The 26,859-nt window shown below is 45.5% G+C and overlaps 1 protein-coding gene across 1 annotated transcript in view; it reads right to left on the minus strand.

Moving 5' to 3' along the window:
• The window catches only part of HSPA4 (heat shock protein family A (Hsp70) member 4), a 424,381-nt gene that overhangs the window by 315,967 nt on the left and 81,555 nt on the right, over positions 1-26,859 (minus strand). The window contains exon 8 of the mRNA XM_078653080.1: positions 11,834-11,910. Within this exon, the coding sequence (XP_078509206.1) occupies positions 11,834-11,910 (77 nt within the window). The remainder of the gene's footprint in view (positions 1-11,833; positions 11,911-26,859) is intronic.

The raw sequence follows: 26,859 nt of genomic DNA on the forward strand, positions 1-26,859 counted from the left end.
ATCTGAAAAGCAAGTAACAGTAATCTAACAGTAATTTCCACTGTATTGAAAGCATTTACAAACCTGTAACAAAGTCTTTTTCATTCAGCTTGCTTGTATTGTTCAACCGCCCTTGAAAATTATCAAATATACTTACCTGTGCCAGGCTTGCTTGTTTCTAGGAAATAAATACTACAAAATAATATTTTTTTATACAAATGAAATTGGTCTGAGTTCAGTCTGAGCGTGTGACCTCATTTGCTGATTGAGTATGTACAACAAATGCTTAACACTACCTTCTGCTAGCCTTACTGCTCAACCACAGTACCACAAATAGAGCGTAAGGTGATATCTACTTTTACCTCTGCCTATCTTTGGGGATCCACTGGACTCTGTGCACACTATACCGCATTTTGGTATAGTATATATAGAGCCAACTTCCTACAACACTCAGTGAAAGTACATCATCAGTTGGCAAAAAGTGGGGGCAACCATGCAAAAAGAGGGCACTTTCTTACAATAATCTAGTGCAGATGGCACAGAGTTCAAAAAGTGCTTAGTGTGCAATACATATTGTGTCCGTCACACATGTAGGTATGCTGAAAGTTTCAGAGTTATACCAGTGGTCCGATTCTAGTCAGACAGCCAACACTTGAACCTATAACCACTTTGTGCATCGAGGGAAAAAAAAACAAGATTGTGAAGCAGCATATATGAAAATAAGCTACTTACGTTATCCATTGTTGGCATCTTTCATAGATTCATATCCTTAAATCATTACCTGCCGAAGTGGGTGTCTCACCATATCATAGAAAGCAGTATGCAATTGTACTATAGGCCATAATAGTAATGTTCAGTCACAGTACTAGTCGATGTCCTTATAAAAAGGACCAAACTTTAACTGCAACCAATCAGGCTACAGCACCCTCTAGAATACTCCAAACAGAGGCTGAGACCCTCAGATTTTCGAACACAAGTGGGAAAAAATAACCCAATCTATGAGGGAAGCCTCTATGGGGGCGGAGGGTGGGTCGCATGGGAATGAAGGAAAGATGCCAATACTGGATAACTGCAGTAACAGGTAAGTTACTTATTTTCTTATCCAGTATTGGATCTTTCATAGATTTACATGCCTGAATCAGACTAGCAAGCAGTCCGTAATAGGCAAATATACACACAAGTTATAGAAAATACCCTCGTCGATCATGGGTAACAGTGTATCAGATATTTATAAACAACAACAAGCATCAAAGAAACTTGTGTAACCAGAGTACAGTTATAAAGTATGACAATAGACACTTTTTTTTTTACATTACTTACACTTCAAAGGCTCACCTCAGTGCAACAAATGATGTAAGACTGCCTGTCCCACAACAGCATCACTTCTCTATACAAATTCCAAGCAGTAGTGTTGCGTGAACGTGTGAGTGCCCTTCCACATTGCTGCGTGAGGTATCTTGTCCAGCAAGATACCAGCAAACAAGCCCATTGAGGTGGATACTGGCCTTGTGGAAGGTGCTTTTGGCCTGTGTGAAAGTGGTGTCCCAGCTTTGTTGTGACAATATTGAATATTCGCAGAGATCCATTTGGCAATGGTAGCCTTGGTGACTGCGACACCTCTTTGTGAGAGACCATTGGAGACCAAAATCTGATCAGATTTCCTGAATTATTTAGTACGCTTGAGATAGAATTTAAGACTACATTCATCGCCCAAGGTGTGAAGAGACTTTTCAGCTGGTGATTCCGATGTGGAAAGAAGGTACGAAGAATGATCGGTTTATTGAGATGAAATTGGAGCTTTTTCTTAAGAGCACATAGTCATCCGTGAAGTTCAAGAAAGTCTCTTGAGTAGTAAAAGACTGAATCTCACTGAGCCTTCTGAATGAAGTGAGAGCCAACAACAGAGCAATTTTCCAAGTGAGTAATTTGAGCTCTGCCCTGTGTATGGGCTCAAATGGCGGCTTCATGAGTAGCGAGAGAACCACATTGCGATGCCATTCTGGTGGAGGAGCTTTTACTGGAGGGAAGGTTCTGAACAACCCCTTCATGAATTGCTCGATTAGTTGAACATAGGGAAGGCAAATAAGACATACGTCTGAATCTTGATATTGCTGCAAGGTAAAACTTCACGGATGAATGCACCAATACTGAACGAGCTAGAGATGCCAGGTATGGTATGGGAGGGGGCAGTATGCAGAAATCACGGACCATCTCATTGAAAGGCCATTTTCCAATGACCCAGGAAGTGGGCATCAACTGGCATAAAAGACATTTGGTGTTCTTTGCGAAAAGATCCAGAACAGGTTTGCCCCAACTTGAGAAGATCTCTTCCAACACTTGATCTAGTTCCCACTCCTGGCAACTGTCCATGGTTCTGCGGAGTCTGCCAGGGTGTTCACCCCAGGCAAATTGGCTCAGGGTGGTTCTGTGCGTTTGCCAATTCGAAAGGTTTTGAGTCTCTTGAGAGAGAGATAGGGACCTTGTGCTTCCTTGCTTGTTGATGTAAGACATGCTGATTGTATTGTTTGTGCGGATCAGCACGGAGGCTCCTGCAATATGTGGAAGGAAGGCTTGCAGAGCGAGGAATATAGCCTGTAGCTCTATATGATTGATGTGCAGTCTTTTTTGGGATTGCAACCATTTCCCCTGAATCTTGAGATCCTGTAAATGGCCACCCCAGCCTTCGAGAGAGGCACTGGTGGAGATGATGTAATCCAGTGTTGGTGTCAGAAAAGTCAGACCTTGTGACAGAGAAGAAACTTGGGACCACCAAGGTAGAGTTTCCTGCATCCTTGAGAAAATGCTGATCAAATCGAAGAAACCGGTTGATCGGACCGACTGCAACTGAAGCTCTTCCTGCAAAGGTCTAATTTTCAGACGATCCAGCTGGACGAAGTTTATGGCTGAAGACATCATGCCCATGAGCGGTCTGAACATCCGCACTGAAACATACTTTCTTCGGGAAACTTTTTAGGGTAGGCATGACAATCTTGATGTCTGTCCAGAGACAGATAGACCTTGTTGGTGATGGTACTGAAGTTGCCTCCTAAGAAAATCCTTGTCAGACTTGGGATGGTTGCAGATTTTTGGCAGTTGCCTGTGAGACCAAGTTTGCGAAACAGTGAAAAGCAGCTATGGTAGTCCTGGAAGCCTGCTGTGGTGTTGAAGCTTTTAGCATCCAATCGTCTAGGTAGGGGGATTACTGGATGACCTTGTTTGCAAAGTTTGTCTGCTACTGAGGCGAGACATTCCATGAAAATTCTCGGAGCGGAGTTAAGATTGAAAGGGAAGGACCTTGAACTGAATGGGTATTCGGATGCGTTTCCCCCAACTTAGTTGGAGGGGACAGTAGAAGCCGCTACTTGGTCCTGGTCAACTGTTCTCTCCGAACAGAGTCTCGCCATCATAGGCCATGTCGAGAATTCTTTTTTGAACTTCTGGTCCAAAAGACGTAGCATTGAGCCCCCCCTGACCTCTTAAGACTGCTGCTCCGGCCAACTGCCTAAATCCGGTTGAGGCAAAGTCAATGGCGCAGTCAATAACGAATAGTTTTCTTACCTGTCGGTATAGTTTTGCAGCTTGAAGATCTTTCTGGATTCACTATGCTGTGCATTATTCCGCAGTCTTGTGGTTGGGTCCGGAATCGTAGTCTTTCTTTTTTTTTTTTTTTCGTAGCCCAGGTGGGCGTCAGCGTCACACCTCCTTGGGTGTATTTCCGGTGACGTCGGCACGCTTCCTGCGGAAGCTCCCACTCTTGGGCGCCATCTTCGGATTCTTTTTTTCCATGTTTGTTTCGTTTCCGAAGTAATGGCAATGTTCCATTAAGTGATTCACCGCTTGTAACCTTGAAAGTCCTTTTTTAAAATTATTATTATTATTTTTTTTTTTTTTTACTCGTCTCTGCTTTTAACCACCTTTCTCTCTCCTGCCTCATCTTTCTGGCGGAGGTGGGTGGGTTCGCTAGTGAATCCAGAAAGATCTTCAAGCTGCAAAACTATACAGACAGGTAAGAAAACTATTAGTTTTGCAGCGTGAATCTTTCTAGATTCACTATGCTGTGCATAGATTTTGTAGCGGTTTCTCATTTCTGTGGCGGCTGGGTGGAAGATGAGCGTTGGTTATTGAATATGTGTTGGAGCACCTTTTGTCCGACTTGTGCTTCCTTGTTCATTTGTATATCCACACAGTAGTGCTTTGTGAACGTGTGCACTGAAGCCCATGTTGCCGCCAGGCATATGTCTTGTATGGGTGTGTTAGCCAGGAAAGCTATTGTAGCACCCTTTTTTCTAGTGGAGTGGGCACGTGTCCCCTCTGCTAGTTCTTGTCCTGCTCGCTTGTGGCAGAGCTGAATTGTTCGTGCGATCCATCGTGCAATAGTGTCCTTGGTTACTGATTTCCCCATGAAACTGTTGGCGAATGACACAAAACTGTTTTGTTTTCCTGTGTCCCTTCGTTCTCTCAATGTAGTGCATGACTGCCCTTCTGGCGTCCAGGGTGTGCAGCTCTCGCTCTGCGCTAGTTGGTTTTTGGAAAAAACTCGGTATCTATATAGACTGGTTCATGTGGAATTTGGACACCACCTTCGGCATGAAGTGTGGGTCAGTTCTCAACACAACCCTATCATTATGTATTTGTATGTAGGGTTCTTGTAGCGTCAGTGCCTGAAGTTCGCTTACTCTGCGTAGGTACGTTATTGCAACCAGGAAAGCTGTTTTCATAGTTAGCATCTCTAGGGAGGCCTTGTGAAGTGGTTCAAAGGTTTCTTTCATGAGTTCCGTAAGGACTATGTTCAAGTTCCATGCCGGTAGAGGCACCCGCTTTGGTGGTGCGATCCTTTTCGCTCCTTCCAGGAATCTTCTCACCACCTGTGAAGTGAAGAAACTCCTGCACGTTTCTCCCCTTGTATAGGCGACTATCGCTGCCAAGTGGACTCTTAACGAGTATGAACTAAGGTTCTTCTCCAGCAGGTGCGTGAGGTACTTTAGCACTGTGGAGTCCTTCTTTTTATTGTGAAGTTTTTCTTTTCTGCACCACATTGTGAATCTTTTCCACTTCGCAACATAGCACTTCCGAGTGCTGGGTTTTCGTGCCTCCCGAAGAACCCTCAGGGTGCTTTCTGGCAGTTTCAAATGTGCAAACTATGTCCTCAGGAGCCATGCCACCAGGCTCAGGCTCTCTGGCTCTGGGTGCAGCACTTCTCCGTTCTGCATGGAGAGCAGGTCTTTCCTTTTGCCGAATCTGTGGGGTGCACACTGTGTCATCTCCATTATCTGCGAGTACCATGTCTGTCTGGTCCACTTCGGAGCGACCAGTATCAGTCATGTTGCTCGCTCTGCATTTGCTCAGCACTCTGTGCATCAGTGGTATCAGGGGAAAAGCGTAAGCAAATGTCCTGGACCAATCTATCTATAGGGCATTCCCCAGGGATCCCTCCTCGGGCTGTCAGGAAGCGAAGTTTTGGCATTTTGCATTCTGGCGTGTGGCAAAAAGGTCCACTGATGGCGTTCCCCATCTGTCGAACAACCACCTTGTCTCTTGGGCATTGAGCTCCCATTCGAGGGATGCCGATGTCTGTCTGCTGAGCCAGTCTGCTTGTATGTTGTCCTTCCCTGGTAGGTGTATGGCTAGCAGGTCTATCTTGAGTGGGATGGCCCATCTCCATATCTCCTGCGCTAGCGACGAAAGCATGGTTGACTGTGTCCCACTCTGCTTGTTGATGTAGAACATCGCTGTGGTGTTGTCTGTTTGTAGCAACACCTTGTGCTTGTACAGTCTTGTCTGGAAAGCTTTCAGTGCAAGGAAGATTGTCTTCAATTCCAGGTAATTGATGTGCTTTGTCGCATCCGCTGGTGTCCAGAGACCTCGCACTTTGAGTTCCTCCATGTGAGCGCCCCATCCCTTGAGGGATGAGTCTGTGGTGATGGTCACTGTTGGTGTTGGGGGCGTTAGAGGCTTTCCCCTTGTTATGTTCTCCATGTTCCACCATGTCATTTCCTTCTGCACTGAGTGCGTTACAACCACTAGATCCTCCCAAGTGCCTGTAGCTTGTGACCATTGCTCCTGTAGCCATTCTTAAATGGGTCTCATGTGGAGTTGTACATTTGGTACTAGGTGGATGCATGATGCCATCATGCCCATGATCTTGCTCGCAGTCCTCACTGTCCGAGCTTGCCCCTTCTGGTAGAGGCGAGTTTCTTTCACCAGCGCTCTCGCCCTCTTCTCGCTGGGGACCACCTTGCCCTGTAAGGTGTTGATCTGTGCTCCCAGGAAGATCTTGACTTGTTCCGGCTCCATTGATGATGTCTTCCAATGGATGGAGAACCCCAGGTTTATGAGTGTGGTCGTCACTGTGTGTGCGTCCCGCTTGCATTTCTGGTATGACTTGGCTTTCACTAGCCAGTCGTCCAGGTAAGGGTATACGTGTATTCCTTGCCTTCGTAGGTGCGCTGCGACTGCCGCGAGGCACTCTGTGAAGACCCTTGGTGCTGACTTTAGTCCGAAGGCTAGTGTTATGAACTGGTAGTGGTTTTCTCCGATGGTGAATCTGAGCATATGCTTGTGCTTTCTGTTCATTGGGATGTGCAGGTAGGCGTCTTTGAGGTCTATCGTGACCATGAAATCCCCGATTTGCAACTGTGGGAGCACCTCTTGTAGGGAGGTCATTTTGAACTTTTGCGTTCTTATGAATTTGTTCAGGAACCTTAGGTCCAGAATGGGTCTCATTGTTTCGTCTACTTTTGGTACCAGGAAGTACGTTGAATATACCCCCTTGTTCCTTTCCCTGAAGGGGATCGGTTCTATGGCCTGCTTCTGCAGGAGCTCCTTTGCTTCTTCTTGAAGGCGATCTAGCTGTTTGTTTGCTAGTGGTCTTCTTTTTGGTTTTCTGCTTGTTGGCATCCCCTCCAACTCTATGCAGTATCCGAATTGGATGATGTTGAGAATCCACTTGTCTGATGTGATTTCTCTCCATTCTTGAAGGTAAAATCGTAATCTTCCTCCCACTAGTGTTATGTGGTCGTAGGTGTCTAGTTTGTGTAACACCTGATCCCTCCGTACGTGTTGCCCCCTGGGATCTTTCCTGTAGGTGGGCACACGGGGTTTTGCGAAGTCACTTAGAGGCGGGCTGCTGACCCCCTCTTTTATTCTGTCCACGTCCATTTCCTCTCCCTCGAAAGGACTGGCCTCTTGGCTGGTATTGCCAGGACTGCTTATGCTGACCCTGCTGAGCTTGTGAGTCTGTCTGGTGCGTTTGTTGGAAAACCTGGTGTGATGTACCCGGCTGGTTTCCACCTCTGCCTCCGGGCCTCCGTGACGGGGCGCCCCTTTTGCTACCTCTGAACTGCAATGCTCCCATGGATCTCGCAGTTTCGTTATCCTTTTTCAGTTGACTGAGCTTCTCATAAACTGTTGTTCCAAACAGTGTTTCGCCGTTGAACGGTGTGTTCAGGATGCTGTGTTGCACCTCGGGTTTGAAACCTGAAACCCTGACCAAGGCGTGTCTCCTCTCAGTGATGCCCATCATCATGAGCCTGCTGGAGGTGTCTGCCCCATCCAGGGCCGTCTTGAGGCAAGAATTTGCCGCGTTCTTCCCCTCCTCCACCAGTCTTTCGGCCTTTTGCTTGGCATCCTGGGGCAGGTCTTTCACCAACTGACCCAGTTCCTCCATGATCATGTACATGTGCCTGTTGATCAGGGCGTTGGAATTCGCCATGCGCCAGTGGGTTGCGGCATTCCGTTCAATCCTTCTGCCCACCAGGTCCATCCTCTTGCTCTCCTTATCTGGAGGCGCCCCAGTAGTAGTGGGCACGTTAGCCTTCTTTCTTGCTGTGGCTGTGATGATGGAGTCTGCTGAGACCTTGCCCTGAATGTAGGGTGGGTCTTTTGAGGAATGTTTGTATTTTTTCTCCGTTCTGGGAGTGACCACCTTGCATGTTGCGGGCTCCTTGAATGCTTCCCTTCCCTGGGCCAAGACACTGTCGAGCATGGGCAGGTACTGGCTCTTTGTTTGAGTGGGGAGCAATGTCTCCAGAAGGAAGTCTGCTTTCTGCTTCTCTTCGTCGAGCTTGAGCCTGAATGCTGCTGCGGCAGTTTTATCACCGAGTTGTAGGCTCCGATGTCGTCCGGCGGCGAGGGCCTCGAGGGTTATGTGTCGACCGCCTCCTCTGGGCTTAGGGTGTCGACCTCCAGATAACCCACCTCCTGTGAGTCAGAGGGAGCCGGCCCGGCGTCCGTCCTGTTGTCCTCTTCCTCCTCATAGTCGTAACTATAGTAGGGACTCTCTTCGTTTTCCTGGTCGTCGATCTCCTCGACGTCCGGCGCCTGTTCATAGGCGTCATCGTCTTCCTCCTCGACAACCTCCACCACCTGTGGATTTGTCTTGTGGGGAATCGTGAAGGCCTTCATCTTGGCGTCGAATTCCTTCTTCCGCTGCAAGATGTTCTCCATTTCGGCCTCGAGGCGCCATTTCTTTTTCTCCATCTCGGCTGCGTGTTCCGCGTCGGATGGTTCGGCCGCCCTTTTCGGCGGTTGGCTCGGCGCCGAGCTGGTCTTTGGCGCCAAAGTTTTCGACGTCGAACCGTGTTTCGGCGTTGGTGCTTTAGGGTCCTTCTCCCTCGATCGATCCTTTTCGGGTACGATTTTCGACGGCTTTTGCTGTTCAACAGCTCTCGGCGCCGGGGACTCCTTCTCAGAGGATCCGCTGGGCCAGGATGTAGATTTTGGCGCCGGCGCTTTCGAGGCCTTGCCCTCGATCTTTCGAGACTCAGGGTCTCTCGTGCTCTTAGGGGCCGTAGAGTCTCCTACCTTATCAGAAGTCTTGGTGTAATCGGTTTCTCTACGACCATGTAGCTGTCGTCTTCTGCGGCAGCGTTGTCCTCTTCCTCGGAAGACATCCCCAGATCGCAAAGGGATGGAGTCGGGGATTTTCCCTGTAGGGTGGCGTGCGCTACCCCCTGTCTCTCTCTCACACGAAGGGTCTTCGGGGTGAAGGCGGAGCAGGCGTTGCAGTCCTTGCTTTCGTGATCTACCGGTAGGCAAAGGTTGCAAACTGGGTGTTGGTCCTTCTGCGCGTACTTGTGGCGGCAGAACTTGAACGGCGTGTTGTCCATCTGAGCGCTCAGGGGCCCCCTGGTCGTGCGTTCGAAGTTCTCGAAGATTTCTCCTTCTCCTTCGATGGCCCTTGGTTGATGAAGTCTCCTGGAGTCTTCTGAGATGTTTTCCTTCCAATTTCTGTATTATTCTTCTTCTTTCGCCAAAAATGTCTGGAGCCCAAACGTGAACGATCCAGACCCGACCGCGGAAAAAAGAATCTGAAGATGGCGCCCAAGAGTGGGAGCTTCCGCAGGAAGCATGCCGACGCCACCGGAAATACACCTAAGGAGGTGTGACGCCGACGCCCACCTGGGCTACGGAAAAAAAACAAAAAAACAAAGAAAAGACTACGATTCCGGACCCAACCACAAGACCGCGGAATAATGCACAGCATAGTGAATCCAGAAAGATTCACGCTGCAAAACTTCAGATGATTTAAGCTCACCCTATTTTCCTTACCTCTGCCTACTTGTCTACCAGGAGGAGGTGGAGTGGACTGGTGACATCCGACCACATTTGTCATTCATAGCACCCCAGAATTGCTAAAGAATTGGCTGAGCGCACTGTGATGGCCGACATGAGGGAGAACCGTTTTCCTATATTGTCCAGGCGCTTACCCTCCTTGCCTAGAGGTGCTGAGATTGGGGTGCAAGGATTCTTGGAGTGTCTTAACGCAGCCTGCAAAATGACAGTTTGGTTTGGAATGATTTGCAAAGCATGACGGGGAATTATCAGCATGCTTGTACTTCTTGTCAAGGCGTGGTGGAACCGCCGTTGCCAGTTTCGTCATAATCTTTAATCCTTCCTGACGTAATTTAAGAAAGGAATTGATCCTACAGAATTTCTGGCTTGCTCCTTGAAGTCATGTAGAAAGCAGTACAATTGTTTGAACCTTACAGGGGCTTTATCCATTAATCTATGAAAGCCTCTAATGTGTTCAGGGGGAAAATCTGCAGGGTGGGGTGGAGGCTGACACTGAGCAGGAACCAAATTATCATCCCATTCATTCAGAGGATCAGAAATCTCACCTCCCTCACGTTCATCTTCAGAGGATGAATGGTCATCCCTTGGAATGGCATATTTTGCACAGGTGATACCCTCGGTGTGATGGGTTGGGGTACAATCCTTGACTTGGCAGGATGAACTGGTTGGGGTGGTGCCTGCTGTCGCTGCTGTGGAGCATCTGGAAAAAGAATCTTGCAACATATCTTACAAGTCATGCACCAGAGATGTGGGCATGCACACTTCATCCCTTCTAGGTGGAGGCTGTTGATCGTATTGATAATGTTCATACTATCAAGTAGACGGAGCGTAATAAGACGGATAGTACTGTTCATCATCAGAGTCCTCCTCTTGGTATTTTACCCGAAGCTTTGTATGACTGTGCGCAACCCCATGAGCGCCATCCTCATCTGACGCTTTTACATCTAGCAAATGGCTAGGTAGCAAAGGTAACACTTTACTTGGTGATAAAAGTTGACGTTTCAATATACTTAGTGACTTTCATCTTCGTCACTGGTCATCTCGACAACATGAAGAGAGACTGCTGCGTCGACAGTAGAGCTTCCCCCGACAACAGCGTCCTCGCCTATGGTGCAGACGTCCGTGGTGTCATCTAATATTGTATCGTTAGTTCTGGTATTGGAGTGTCTGTCAAAGCTGCTGCCGCCAACGGTGCAAATAGTGTAGGCAATAAGGATCTCTTAGTCGACGGTTTGGATGCAGACGGCATACCCGCTGACGCGGTCTTAGTCGAAGGAGACTTGGAATCTCAATCTTGTGATTTAGAAGAGGAAATCTCTTGTTGCAACGAAATAGGAGCTGTGATTGCTGCCAATGTTTGACGACAAGACGGAGAAAAACTGCAGTCATAGACAACATTGACCCCGGTCTATTGGACGTCAACGGTTCTGAGGTGGGAGAATGTTTTCGCTCCTTTTTTCAGTCAGAAGGAGTAGATGTTTGGGAGAAGGCCAACCCTGTGGAGACTAGTTTTAGTTTCTCCTTTCTCAGTGATCTTTGTGAGTATTCAAAGCCGTTCTACTCCCTTCAGATACCCCATGGTCAGAAGATCTTGACCTTTTTGGGTTGTGTGGGGTGCATCGGTGTCTTCCCCAGATAAGCTGGATTCGGACATCTGTACCCACAGAAGCAGTCGCCCCTTTTGATCTCGCACGGTTGTTTGATGAAAACGTAAGACAAATCTTCCACTCCTTTACCTGTTGTTGTGGATAAAGACAGTACACACAGTCCCTATGTGGGTTGTCCACATGCAGCCTTTTCTTCCCACAGGATTTGCAGGATCTGAAGAGCCCCGTTTGAGAAGATTCAGACGTTGTATAGATATGGATTCTTCAGAAGAATTTAAGAGAAAATCTTAACAGAGCTCAGGAAGACTCACTTCACAAGACGTGCAGTAAAAAATCTGAAGGTCTCAGACTCTGGAATGTTCTAGAGGGTGCGGTCATCTGATCGGCTCTATGGCCCTTCCAATAACAAAATAGGTACAATTATCTACATTAGACTAAAGTCTCCAGTAGACTACCTGCCTTTAGCCTATGACCAGTGTGCTAATGCCCTACCTAACATATGTCAACCGCCATACAGACATCATTTAAGATCACTCAGACATTCAGAACTGATTTCATTATGTTCATCAGGAACGTTTTTATTTTTTTTAAATAACCAAAAAAGTCTTGCATCCGTTTTCATCCAAAAGGCGTTTCATATAAAATCCCATTAGCATTTTTTAAGGAACACTTACTTGTTTGTTCCAAAACACTGCGAAGAGGGGCTTCCACTCTAGCAAGAATGCCATCGCACATCTCTTCGAAATGACTCCTTATAAATGTAGAAAAAAAGTTACATTTGTTACAGCTTCAAATTAAAACAGAATTTCAAGACAATTATTGTTGCAGGGTAATATAAAAGCTTTTTAACAAGTGCAAAAATGAAGAAAAAAAGTTGAAATTAAAAACAGAGGAAAAAACACCTCAGGTTGCCACAGTTCGCTACAAAGAGCATCTGCTATCAGCCTGGCTTGAACCTCCAACTATGTATAAGTGGTAGACACTCTGCACTCCTGTTTTTCAATAAATATTCGTAGTTGTTCAAATCATCTATTTCATCTAATGGTGCTGCCGCCTCATCTGACTGGCTCGCGTCAGTAGCAAAATATGAACACAAACAAGCACTGTTTGGAAGCGACGCACTATTCACATGCCCCCTAGGGGTGCTTTATGTCCAAAAGTAATACGTAATTTCACCAGACTTTTAAAAAACAAATTATAAACAACCCATAGTGCAAATGCATTCAACCAAAATCATGTGCACATATCCATGTTGTTCAAAAACACAAATTAAATGAAAAGCATTTTGTTTTTAATTGCTCTTTATCTTTTATCTTGTGCTTGATTCTTCAAAAAGATGATACATTACATCATGTACATCCCTTCTTTCTGTGCAGTCAGTCCCAATGCATTTCGGTATGGTTATACCTTCATCAGGGGAATACTACAATAAAAATCAGTACAATGACAATAATCAAAATCTGAATTGAAAACGAGGGAGCCCCAGTCCCCACCTCATGTACATATCGACCATCGTGCAAATTTGTCAGAACGAGTACCATCTTAGCTCAACCCTCACCTCCGTGAACTTGACATGATCCTATTGAACCCTCACCACCATGTGCAAAAAAGAATGTATATGAAAAACGTGCACTGTCCCAAGTTCATTCACTGTGCACTCTAAGTGATGAATACCTGACTCTGCGCACTGGTGAACTCGAAGCTTGAAAAGAGTGGTGTTCCTGAATGAAAAATAGCGTCTTAAGTAAGCTTTATCACCTGACTACTATCAAAAAGCCAACATGACCAAACAGCGTCCTCCGCCTACCTTGTTGTGTTCGTACTCCCGTATACCAGCAGTCCGCCCAAGTTCGCGCAATCACTATCTCTCTATCTGTAAAAAATATGTGTTACCATCACTAAACGCCCATTGCATTCTGTAACAAACTGTCTCCCCGCCTAACTGCTGCCCCCTTCTCTTCCGCGTACCTGTTCAAAAAAGACTCCTCTCTCCTACTCTTCGCGTCGCGTCCTCGTGTGGTCGCCCCTCCGCCTTCTTAAGGAAACCCAGCGTTATCGCGTGAACACTAAAAACGGACTCATGCTGTGATTCTTACTATGAGCGCCATTACTGTCTGACCTGGAAACTCTACAACCGAGTACTGTCCCTGTGAAATAAACCTGTAGACCACGGACCTAAGTCCAACATAAACTGAAAAAACGAATGTTATTGTAAAACATATGCTGCTATAAAAGCGTGTGGTAGTGTGAAAAACATATAATATTATTGAGAGGTTGACCAAAACGTCATGAGGAACTAAACTGAGTGAATACTAATTTTGACAAAGTTGCTTACATATGACCAATGACCATGATGACTATAAAGCATGTTGGTATGTTAATACAAATACACATTTACAAAAAACATATCAATTCAATTTTGTCATTAAGCCCCTCTGGTTCCAGCGTATTCAAATGGCGGATCCAGTATGTCTCCCTTTGTGACAAATGGCGATTGGTGTCAGCATGTACGTCCTGATTGATGCACTCTAGAACTGTAAACCGTAATTGTGGAATTGTGTGTTGTTTCTCCTTCCAATGCATGGCCAAATTAGATTTGGGATTGCAAGTCCTTATGAGACTTTTGTGTTCTGTCACACGGACCTTAACCTTTCTGGTGGTCTTCCCTACGTATACTAGCCCACACGGGCATTTAATAGCGTAGACTACCATACTGGTGTTACAATCCGACGTGTGCCTCAATTGTATATGCTTGCCTGTCTTGGGATGTGTAAAGACATTCCCTACCATTACATTTCCACAATGTCCACAGTTGTGGCACTTTACCATGCCTCTGTGTCGGACGTCCGTCCTTCTTGTCTGAGATTGTTTTAGTATCTCCTTGATGTTTTTGGACCTCGTATGTGCAAACATAGGTTTGTCAAAGAACACATTTTTAAAATCAGTCTCTTGTTCGATAACTTCCCATCTTGTCAAGATGCTTTTCTTGATGTATCTACTGGATGTAGAATGTTTAATGACAAATACCTCTCTTTTAAGAGGTGGTCTAGCTGTTTTTATAAGCAATTCCTGTCTGTCTTTCTGACTAGCTTTGTCTTTGGCCTGTTGTAGTATTGCTTCAGGATATCCTCTTTCTTTGTATGCCTGCGCCATGATTTCCATCTCAAGTATCCCTTGTTCTTCCTGTGAACAAATCCTCCTAGCACGTAGAAACTGTGAGTAAGGTAAGTGGTTCTTCAAAGAGAAAGTGTGGAAACTGCTGTAATGTAGTGCGCTGTTGCGGTCAGTGGATTTTTTATACAGTCTCGTCTGTAAACCATCTCCCTTATTCTCTATGAGTATATCCAGGTAGTTGATGGATGTACTGTCTATGGTGTAAGTGATCTTGATGTGTTCATGACAGGTATTTAATGTAGTTAACTGGTTCACTAGTTCTTCCTGAGTACCATCCCACACCATTAGAATGTCATCGATGTACCTGACATATAATTTAAGGTGTTCAGACCATTGGGAATTTTGCAAAATGTTGTCATTTTCATATTTGGCCATAAAGATATTTGCAAAAGTAGGGGCTCCCGTAAAACCCATGCTGGTACCTGTCCTCTGGAGGTAAAAACTGTCCTGCCACCTGAAATACCCGTGGTACAAACAAAAATGCAGTAACTCTAAAAGAAACACACTTTTGCCTTCTTCATAATCATGTCGTAATAGCATCCATTCTACTGCCTCTATACCATCCTGATGGGGAATGGAGGTGTATAGGGCTGCTATATCAACCGTGCATAACAACACTTTGTCAGTCGGTGTGATCTTAACCTCCCTGATTCTTTTTAAACACTCTGTGGTGTCCTGAATGTACGTGCCCCATTGTTGAACCAACGGTTGTAAGTAGTGATCTAGGTACTTGCCCAGTGGTTCGTGCAACGACCCACATCCAGCCACAATTGGCCTAAATGGTGGGTCCTCAGGATTCTTGTGCATTTTGGGCACCATGTAGATATGCGGTCTCTTAGGGTATTGAACCGTCAGAAACCGTCGCGTTTGCTCGTCTATCCAACCCATTTCCTGTGCTCTATCTAGAATGGTATTCAAAATGTTTTGGAAACGGACTGTGGGATCAGAGTCCAATTTAATATATGTGTCCTCATCGGTTACATGCTGATCAACCTTTGCCAAGTAATGTGACTGGTTGAGAACAACCAGCGCTCCCCCTTTGTCTGCCGGTACAATCTTTAAACTGTCATTGTGTGCCAATTTGACCAGGGTCTGATGTTCCTGTCTGGTCAGGTTGTTCTGTCTGCTCTTGGTACTTGAAATCTTGTCAATATCTTTCCTCACCAATGTTTCAAATAGATCCAGGGTTTTGTGTGAAAGAGGGGCCATGAACGTACTTTTGGGTCTGAATACCTGCATTTTCTCTGGTGTAGTGGTACTCACTGCCTCTTGATTAATCGTATGAAAAAACCACCGTAACCGGAGTTTCCTCATAAATTTAAATAATGAAACCTCCGTTTCCAGTTTGTGGGTAGAGTAAGACAAGAAGGACGGACGTCCGACACAGAGGCATGGTAAAGTGCCACAACTGTGGACATTGTGGAAATGTAATGGTAGGGAATGTCTTTACACATCCCAAGACAGGCAAGCATATACAATTGAGGCACACGTCGGATTGTAACACCAGTATGGTAGTCTACGCTATTAAATGCCCGTGTGGGCTAGTATACGTAGGGAAGACCACCAGAAAGGTTAAGGTCCGTGTGACAGAACACAAAAGTCTCATAAGGACTTGCAATCCCAAATCTAATTTGGCCATGCATTGGAAGGAGAAACAACACACAATTCCACAATTACGGTTTACAGTTCTAGAGTGCATCAATCAGGACGTACATGCTGACACCAATCGCCATTTGTCACAAAGGGAGACATACTGGATCCGCCATTTGAATACGCTGGAACCAGAGGGGCTTAATGACAAAATTGAATTGATATGTTTTTTGTAAATGTGTATTTGTATTAACATACCAACATGCTTTATAGTCATCATGGTCATTGGTCATATGTAAGCAACTTTGTCAAAATTAGTATTCACTCAGTTTAGTTCCTCATGACGTTTTGGTCAACCTCTCAATAATATTATATGTTTTTCACACTACCACACGCTTTTATAGCAGCATATGTTTTACAATAACATTCGTTTTTTCAGTTTATGTTGGACTTAGGTCCGTGGTCTACAGGTTTATTTCACAGGGACAGTACTCGGTTGTAGAGTTTCCAGGTCAGACAGTAATGGCGCTCATAGTAAGAATCACAGCATGAGTCCGTTTTTAGTGTTCACGCGATAACGCTGGGTTTCCTTAAGAAGGCGGAGGGGCGACCACACGAGGACGCGACGCGAAGAGTAGGAGAGAGGAGTCTTTTTTGAACAGGTACGCGGAAGAGAAGGGGGCAGCAGTTAGGCGGGGAGACAGTTTGTTACAGAATGCAATGGGCGTTTAGTGATGGTAACACATATTTTTTACAGATAGAGAGATAGTGATTGCGCGAACTTGGGCGGACTGCTGGTATACGGGAGTACGAACACAACAAGGTAGGCGGAGGACGCTGTTTGGTCATGTTGGCTTTTTGATAGTAGTCAGGTGATAAAGCTTACTTAAGACGCTATTTTTCATTCAGGAACACCACTCTTTTCAAGCTTCGAGTTCACCAGTGCGCAGAGTCAGGTATTCATCACTTAGAGTGCACAGTGAATGAACTTGGGACAGTGCACGTTTTTCATATACATTCTTTTTTGCACATGGTGGTGAGGGTTCAATAGGATCATGTCAAGTTCACGGAGGTGAGGGTTGAGCTAAGATGGTACTCGTTCTGACAAATTTGCACGATGGTCGATATGTACATGAGGTGGGGACTGGGGCTCCCTCGTTTTCAATTCAGATTTTGATTATTGTCATTGTACTGATTTTTATTGTAGTATTCCCCTGATGAAGGTATAACCATACCGAAATGCATTGGGACTGACTGCACAGAAAGAAGGGATGTACATGATGTAATGTATCATCTTTTTGAAGAATCAAGCACAAGATAAAAGATAAAGAGCAATTAAAAACAAAATGCTTTTCATTTAATTTGTGTTTTTGAACAACATGGATATGTGCACATGATTTTGGTTGAATGCATTTGCACTATGGGTTGTTTATAATTTGTTTTTTAAAAGTCTGGTGAAATTACGTATTACTTTTGGACATAAAGCACCCCTAGGGGGCATGTGAATAGTGCGTCGCTTCCAAACAGTGCTTGTTTGTGTTCATATTTTGCTACTGACGCGAGCCAGTCAGATGAGGCGGCAGCACCATTAGATGAAATAGATGATTTGAACAACTACGAATATTTATTGAAAAACAGGAGTGCAGAGTGTCTACCACTTATACATATTTGTTACCCAGGGGCTCATCCTAGGCACACAGCACCCACCCATTCATTATGGATTTTGACGAAATCTCACATCTTACAACAAATCAGGCAGATGTTAAGGCCTATACAGACAATGAAGCAGAGGGTGTGTATGCATTGATAAAAGATGTCAGAGAATTTCAGGGAAAACCAGGGTCCACCCCACAAATGATAAAGCAACTACAATACACATTAAGGAAACAAATTAACCAAAGGCTTCATGCCACCACGTTAATCCAGTATCATAAAGTCAAGCGTATTCCTCGCGGATTGCGTATATCCCTTAGACCACTTCTTTTCCAATTCAACAAGCCATTTATGCTAAAGTGGTATGCCATACTTAACAAGTGTTCGCTAGACTTAATCTTGCTCATAGTAGAGGAGTTGTCGAATATTTTGAAAGAATTAGAGACAGAGATACAAGAATTGCAGACTGAATTGTCAACAAGATTATCAGAGGAAGAATTAGCCACCACTCTTAAGGACATCCAAGACCAGTTAGAAGAACACACAAGGGAAGTACATGAACGCAAACTACGTAAGTTTAAGCGTGACACTATCGATTATAAGTTGGATGAGGTCTATTCCTGGGCAGATCAATATGCCCAGAGAAGAGTTTACAAAAAATCTCAAGCCCACTCCTCAGAAGAAAGTGTGGCAACTGACCAAGACATTTTACCAACACGCACACCGTTGGCAGCTACCTCCAGCGGTAGCGCTGAGAGAGGAGCAGAGGGGGGTTCCAACACCACATCAGGGCCGTCTTTTTTAGAAGGGGGCAAAACCTCCAACCATCCACCTACGGAACAGACACAGTCCAAACAAAACGGACAAGGAGGGGACAAGGTTCAACAAAAAAGGTTAAGAAACAAGAGGACCTAGTGATGAACATTTCAGATTACCCGCTTAATGCGATAGAACAACGTGTTTTAAACAAAGGCATGTCCTTTGTTCCCACTTACTCTACCCACAAACTGGAAACGGAGGTTTCATTATTTAAATTTATGAGGAAACTCCGGTTACGGTGGTTTTTTCATACGATTAATCAAGAGGCAGTGAGTACCACTACACCAGAGAAAATGCAGGTATTCAGACCCAAAAGTACGTTCATGGCCCCTCTTTCACACAAAACCCTGGATCTATTTGAAACATTGGTGAGGAAAGATATTGACAAGATTTCAAGTACCAAGAGCAGACAGAACAACCTGACCAGACAGGAACATCAGACCCTGGTCAAATTGGCACACAATGACAGTTTAAAGATTGTACCGGCAGACAAAGGGGGAGCGCTGGTTGTTCTCAACCAGTCACATTACTTGGCAAAGGTTGATCAGCATGTAACCGATGAGGACACATATATTAAATTGGACTCTGATCCCACAGTCCGTTTCCAAAACATTTTGAATACCATTCTAGATAGAGCACAGGAAATGGGTTGGATAGACGAGCAAACGCGACGGTTTCTGACGGTTCAATACCCTAAGAGACCGCATATCTACATGGTGCCCAAAATGCACAAGAATCCTGAGGACCCACCATTTAGGCCAATTGTGGCTGGATGTGGGTCGTTGCACGAACCACTGGGCAAGTACCTAGATCACTACTTACAACCGTTGGTTCAACAATGGGGCACGTACATTCAGGACACCACAGAGTGTTTAAAAAGAATCAGGGAGGTTAAGATCACACCGACTGACAAAGTGTTGTTATGCACGGTTGATATAGCAGCCCTATACACCTCCATTCCCCATCAGGATGGTATAGAGGCAGTAGAATGGATGCTATTACGACATGATTATGAAGAAGGCAAAAGTGTGTTTCTTTTAGAGTTACTGCATTTTTGTTTGTACCACGGGTATTTCAGGTGGCAGGACAGTTTTTACCTCCAGAGGACAGGTACCAGCATGGGTTTTACGGGAGCCCCTACTTTTGCAAATATCTTTATGGCCAAATATGAAAATGACAACATTTTGCAAAATTCCCAATGGTCTGAACACCTTAAATTATATGTCAGGTACATCGATGACATTCTAATGGTGTGGGATGGTACTCAGGAAGAACTAGTGAACCAGTTAACTACATTAAATACCTGTCATGAACACATCAAGATCACTTACACCATAGACAGTACATCCATCAACTACCTGGATATACTCATAGAGAATAAGGGAGATGGTTTACAGACGAGACTGTATAAAAAATCCACTGACCGCAACAGCGCACTACATTACAGCAGTTTCCACACTTTCTCTTTGAAGAACCACTTACCTTACTCACAGTTTCTACGTGCTAGGAGGATTTGTTCACAGGAAGAACAAGGGATACTTGAGATGGAAATCATGGCGCAGGCATACAAAGAAAGAGGATATCCTGAAGCAATACTACAACAGGCCAAAGACAAAGCTAGTCAGAAAGACAGACAGGAATTGCTTATAAAAACAGCTAGACCACCTCTTAAAAGAGAGGTATTTGTCATTAAACATTCTACATCCAGTAGATACATCAAGAAAAGCATCTTGACAAGATGGGAAGTTATCGAACAAGAGACTGATTTTAAAAATGTGTTCTTTGACAAACCTATGTTTGCACATACGAGGTCCAAAAACATCAAGGAGATACTAAAACAATCTCAGACAAGAAGGACGGACGTCCGACACAGAGGCATGGTAAAGTGCCACAACTGTGGACATTGTGGAAATGTAATGGTAGGGAATGTCTTTACACATCCCAAGACAGGCAAGCATATACAATTGAGGCACACGTCGGATTGTAACACCAGTATGGTAGTCTACGCTATTAAATGCCCGTGTGGGCTAGTATACGTAGGGAAGACCACCAGAAAGGTTAAGGTCCGTGTGACAGAACACAAAAGTCTCATAAGGACTTGCAATCCCAAATCTAATTTGGCCATGCATTGGAAGGAGAAACAACACACAATTCCACAATTACGGTTTACAGTTCTAGAGTGCATCAATCAGGACGTACATGCTGACACCAATCGCCATTTGTCACAAAGGGAGACATACTGGATCCGCCATTTGAATACGCTGGAACCAGAGGGGCTTAATGACAAAATTGAATTGATATGTTTTTTGTAAATGTGTATTTGTATTAACATACCAACATGCTTTATAGTCATCATGGTCATTGGTCATATGTAAGCAACTTTGTCAAAATTAGTATTCACTCAGTTTAGTTCCTCATGACGTTTTGGTCAACCTCTCAATAATATTATATGTTTTTCACACTACCACACGCTTTTATAGCAGCATATGTTTTACAATAACATTCGTTTTTTCAGTTTATGTTGGACTTAGGTCCGTGGTCTACAGGTTTATTTCACAGGGACAGTACTCGGTTGTAGAGTTTCCAGGTCAGACAGTAATGGCGCTCATAGTAAGAATCACAGCATGAGTCCGTTTTTAGTGTTCACGCGATAACGCTGGGTTTCCTTAAGAAGGCGGAGGGGCGACCACACGAGGACGCGACGCGAAGAGTAGGAGAGAGGAGTCTTTTTTGAACAGGTACGCGGAAGAGAAGGGGGCAGCAGTTAGGCGGGGAGACAGTTTGTTACAGAATGCAATGGGCGTTTAGTGATGGTAACACATATTTTTTACAGATAGAGAGATAGTGATTGCGCGAACTTGGGCGGACTGCTGGTATACGGGAGTACGAACACAACAAGGTAGGCGGAGGACGCTGTTTGGTCATGTTGGCTTTTTGATAGTAGTCAGGTGATAAAGCTTACTTAAGACGCTATTTTTCATTCAGGAACACCACTCTTTTCAAGCTTCGAGTTCACCAGTGCGCAGAGTCAGGTATTCATCACTTAGAGTGCACAGTGAATGAACTTGGGACAGTGCACGTTTTTCATATACATTCTTTTTTGCACATGGTGGTGAGGGTTCAATAGGATCATGTCAAGTTCACGGAGGTGAGGGTTGAGCTAAGATGGTACTCGTTCTGACAAATTTGCACGATGGTCGATATGTACATGAGGTGGGGACTGGGGCTCCCTCGTTTTCAATTCAGATTTTGATTATTGTCATTGTACTGATTTTTATTGTAGTATTCCCCTGATGAAGGTATAACCATACCGAAATGCATTGGGACTGACTGCACAGAAAGAAGGGATGTACATGATGTAATGTATCATCTTTTTGAAGAATCAAGCACAAGATAAAAGATAAAGAGCAATTAAAAACAAAATGCTTTTCATTTAATTTGTGTTTTTGAACAACATGGATATGTGCACATGATTTTGGTTGAATGCATTTGCACTATGGGTTGTTTATAATTTGTTTTTTAAAAGTCTGGTGAAATTACGTATTACTTTTGGACATAAAGCACCCCTAGGGGGCATGTGAATAGTGCGTCGCTTCCAAACAGTGCTTGTTTGAACCTCCAACTACCATAACCACTTTGGTAAAAAGACTGTTCAAATGTTGAAAAGCATGTTGCGGTAGGAGACTTACGAATATTTCGGCAAAGAAGTCAGGTCTCAAGATGCAAGGCAGTTAGCACAGAAGGACAAGTAATCCACCACGAAGATGCACTTTTTCCTACATGTATTTTAGAATGTTATTTCTGTACTAATTTGTTTTCACAATATTCTATAAAAGTATCAACTATAGATCACAAAACATTTCTGCACAACGCATTTCAGTTTTTCTAACCATTTCTTTAAAGGATACATACAAAGGGCATTAAATACATTTTGAGGAATATTCCTAACGAAAGCAAAAAAAATGAAAATAGTCTGGCCTACTTTAAATGATGGAGAAGTCCAGTTGAATTCAGTCAAATTGGATGCATAAAGACTGAATGCTGACTAAAAAGCAATCTATTGGAGCTCCAAAGAAGGCTTCCTTTAGAACACCACATTTTCCAATTAGAAGTAAGAGGAGTTTCTTAAGAAGCAAGCATGTGTTCATGCAATTTTCCTGCAGTATTCGGAAGGTTATGAGGACACAGAAGCATAAACTAGAGCCCTAGAATCAGACGGAAAGCGTTAGATCCCCAATTGAATGCGTGAAATTCCGATTTTGGGAACTTGCCAAATTTTAGTTCCACTGAACCTTTTCCAGCTGTTACCAAGCTTCTAGCCAACACTAAAGTTTGATGTCATGTATTTTTTTTAATTGCTTGCTTTGAGGAAGGCGGAGAGTGCAGAACAATACCACAGAAACGCTGCACTGATAATGGTTTTCAAGATTGCTGTTAACACAATACTCAGTTCTTCCTTGATTAATATGAAGCTCACTGCTATGCTAAAATAACAGGATGTGGAATTTAAAGGTTTGATAAGATATTGGACAACTGAGGCCGGAGGGGGAGGTTTGCTTTCTTATTATATTTGTATACAAGAACAGACTTGGTGGAACTAAATTAATGTCATATTTACATTTTCTTGGATATCTTTTCTAAACAGTGATTTATGCATTGTACACGCCTTATCTTTTATGAGTTCCTGTTTTGGGGACAGAGTTCTTTGTTTATTTAACCCTCCGCCCTTTATATACATTATCCAACTAACATGGACACATCTGTTACACTAAACCCTTTTCAAAAGTGGTTCTTTCTGCCATACAACTTCAGTATTATTTCCAATCTCTTGAACAAAACTCACATTTGAAACCCACAGCCAGATGGCATAAGCACTTTGCTGGAGTTGCGAAAGTGGGTCTATGTGAAAAGAAGTTATTTTTTTTTTGTTTGAATATGTTTATTGCATTTTATCAATGTACAGTATCACACAAATGCAGTTATATCGGATAAACGGTGCTGTTACATATGACAGTGAGTCCCAGGCTTCGCGGATCCCCACCCCCCCTTGGAGGTATGGCAGCAAAGGGGCAATTGAACAGGTGTACAGGTAAACAGCATGACAGGTTCATATAGCTTCAGCATATGCATGATACTTTAACGTTCAGTAGTGACAGTGCCTAGCGTTGATGCCAGGAACCTCTGTATAGTGGCTGCATAGTCCAGTCTCATTCCATATGGCACTCAAGGTATACCATAACCGGAGAAACAGGTTAGTTGTTCCCATTGCCAAGATACTGCACACTCAATTTGCATTAGAAAACTATAAACCATAAAGAACAATTCTAAACATATAGGAAATCATAAAGCAGGCGGTACCTAACTGTGATCATGTGTGTACGTGTGGAGCGTGTGATACCGAATGGAGTGCAACTAGGGGTGACATGTCCGCAGGAACATGGTGTACTTGGTAGCCGCCCTACGTACAGTAGGGCATGTGGGAAATGCCGTGGCGAGAGGGGGGGGCGGGGGCGGGCAGGGAGGGAGGCAGTAAGGGAGGGGGGTGGGGCGGGTGTGAGTAATTCTGGCGGTGGTACTGGAGAACATGGGAAATATGCTCACGTAATCCCATTCTGCAAACACCTGGTGATAGGACGACAGAATACCATCCCATTCCAGCGCAATAGGATACAGTCTGAGCCCCGCCGTTTCCTCTCGGTGCAATGCCACACTCTCAGCCCTCGCCCAATTATCCAACGAGCGCCGCCACTGCACCGTTTGGGGGGGCACTTGATGTTTCCATCGTCTAGTAATAAGGCGTTTTGCCGTAATCAGCCCCAGATCCCAGAATCTCGCTTGCACCTTTGTCTGTTTCGTTCTTCTAAATAACCCCAACAAGCAAGCTTCCCAAGTATTTGGTAAGGTGCCCCCCGTCGCCTTTGCCAAGACGGTAGACACTGCAGTCCAGTAAGGCTGCAGCAAAGCGCAGGACCAGAGGACATGCAAAAACTGAGCGTCCACAAGGCCACATTTAGGGCAGGCCGTCGCAGTGAGTCCAAAGTATCGATTAATTTTGTCCGGGGACAGATATGCTCGGTGGATCACGTAGTACTGTATGATCTTGAAGCGTGCATTGCGCGGTACATGCAGCGATCCTGCCAGCACTCTCGCCCACTCTTTGTCAGTCCAGTACCGTCCTCTCAGTCGCCCATTTGTCCCGTAGACGTTGAGAAGAGAATTGTGTGTGTGTGTGTAACGCTTGAGCAATCCAATGTATGAGATGAGAGCCGTGGCCCATCACATGTAAGTATTGGATAAGCAGGTGGATCGGTGGTTCCTCCGCCAGTGGTCCCCAAGCCCTAGTCAATGTGTGCATTAGTTTCGCGTGAGTCAGGAATTGCCCTGCCGGCAACCCCGTGTTTCCTGCAAGTGTCTCGAAAGAAAGCAGTGCACCCTCCTCAAAGAGGTCGCCTAAGCTTTCTAAATCAGCTGCTCCCCAGCTTTCCAGCAGAGTGGCCGTGAGTATCCCGGATCCCCAGGGCGTACCTAGTAAGGGCAAGTTGGGTGCGTACGGCTTTACCGCTGCAGTAAGTTTCAGACTCCTGACGAAGCACTTCAGCGCCACCTCAAGGTAGAGTTGGTTCTGAACAGGGGACCGAGCCAAGGGATGAAACAGTGCATGGATCTGGGAGACCGACATAATAGTCTCCGTGGTGGCCGTGTCACTCAGATTACGCCCGCTCAGCCAGTAAGCCACCCACTGCAGTTGTGCAGCCAGATAATACAGCTCGTGGTTCGGGACCGACAGTCCACCACTCTCGGTCGCAGCGTAAAGGGTTCTCAACGCCACTCTAGGACGGCCCTTGTTCCAAATCAATCGCCTGTGCAAAGTGTCTAGCTCGCGGAACGTGCGAACTGGGACATAGACCGGTAGGTTTGCATAGTAATACAGTAGCCTAGGCAAGGCGATCGCCTTCGCCAGAGCTATACGGCTGGGCACGTTCAGCGGAAGAGTGTTCCAGAAGGAAACCTGCGCTGTGAGCGAGGAAATCGCCCTTGTGAGGTTGCCATCCAGCAGGTCCGCGGGTTCGCGGTATACTCAAATCCCCAGATATCGGAATACTGTGGGGTACCATAGGAGCCGCTCGCCCATTACCGTGACATCACACTCAGGGGCATCTGCAGCAAAAGAGTACACTCCCGACTTCGCCCAATTGACGCGCAACCCCGACATTTCGCTGAAAGTTCTGAATATGTCTGTTAGTGCGCGCGGGAAGCAGGACAGATCCCTGACAGAGTAACAGATCATCGGCATATAGCGATACTGAGTGCATCCCATCCATCAGCTGGATCCCCCAAGTCTCGCCAGAGGCTCGTAGCAATGTCGCCAGTGGTTCCATCACGAGCGCGAATATCAGTGGGGAGAGAGGACACCCTTGTCTCGTGCCCCTGCGGACCTGAATCGGGTCCGAGTAGAGCCTGTTTGTTCGAACCCGTACCACAGGAGCAGAGTAGAGGAGTTCCACCATTCGGAGGTAGGCCGCACCCAATCCGAACTTCTCCAGCACTAGCGCTAGGTAAGGCCACTCTACCGAGTCGAATGCCTTTTCAAGATCGAGGATCACACACCCCGAACGTGGCCACCGGGACACAGCCCGACTCCGCACTCGAAACAGTCGTCTAATATTGTAAGACGTACTGCGGGTAGGAACAAATCCGTTCTGGTCTGCGTGTACTAGCGTAGGGACCAAAGGTGCCAATCTCTGGGCCAGCGCAGATGCAAGGATCTTATAATCCGTGTTAAGGAGGGCTAGCGGCCGGTAAGATCCCATGTTCAATGCGTCTTTGTCTGGTTTCAATAGGGAGATCACATTGGCCTCGTTCAGGGACGAAGGAAGTACTGCTTCCCGTATCGCCGCCGCATACACCCGCAGCAATTCAGGAATGAGAATGGTGGAGTAAGCCTTATAAAACTCCGCCGGCAGGCCATCAGGCCCGGGGGACTTACCATTCGAAAGAGAGTATATTACAGACCGGAGTTCTTCTGCAGTGAACGGCGCTCCCAGTTCCTCGCACTGCGCATTAGTGACTGTCGGCAACGGGAGGCCTGATAAGTACTCTGTGATCTCTGCTGTAGACACCCTCAATCGAGAGCAGTACAAGGCCCTGTAGTGGCCCGAAAATGCTTCATGGATAGCTCTCTGGGTGGAGACCACCTCTCCCTGCGTCGTGCGGATCGACATCACTGGCAGTGTTTGGGTGTCTCTTCTGATTAGCCAAGTCAGAAGTTTGCCAACTTTATCGCCAGCGTGATGCATACGCGCCGAGTGGGCTGCATAGTTCAAGTTCTTCAGCCTATCGAGGAGTAACGCGTGTCTACCGCGCGCATCTAGCAAAGTAGAGTCGTCTCCCTCCACCGCCTCCCGTTCGCCCGACAGTAGTTCCGTCTCTATTTGTGTCAGTTCCCTATCTACCTGCCGTCGTA

The sequence above is a fragment of the Lissotriton helveticus genome, chromosome 7 (assembly GCF_964261635.1).
Source record: "Lissotriton helveticus chromosome 7, aLisHel1.1, whole genome shotgun sequence".
In the NCBI taxonomy this organism is placed as follows: Eukaryota; Metazoa; Chordata; class Amphibia; order Caudata; family Salamandridae; genus Lissotriton; species Lissotriton helveticus.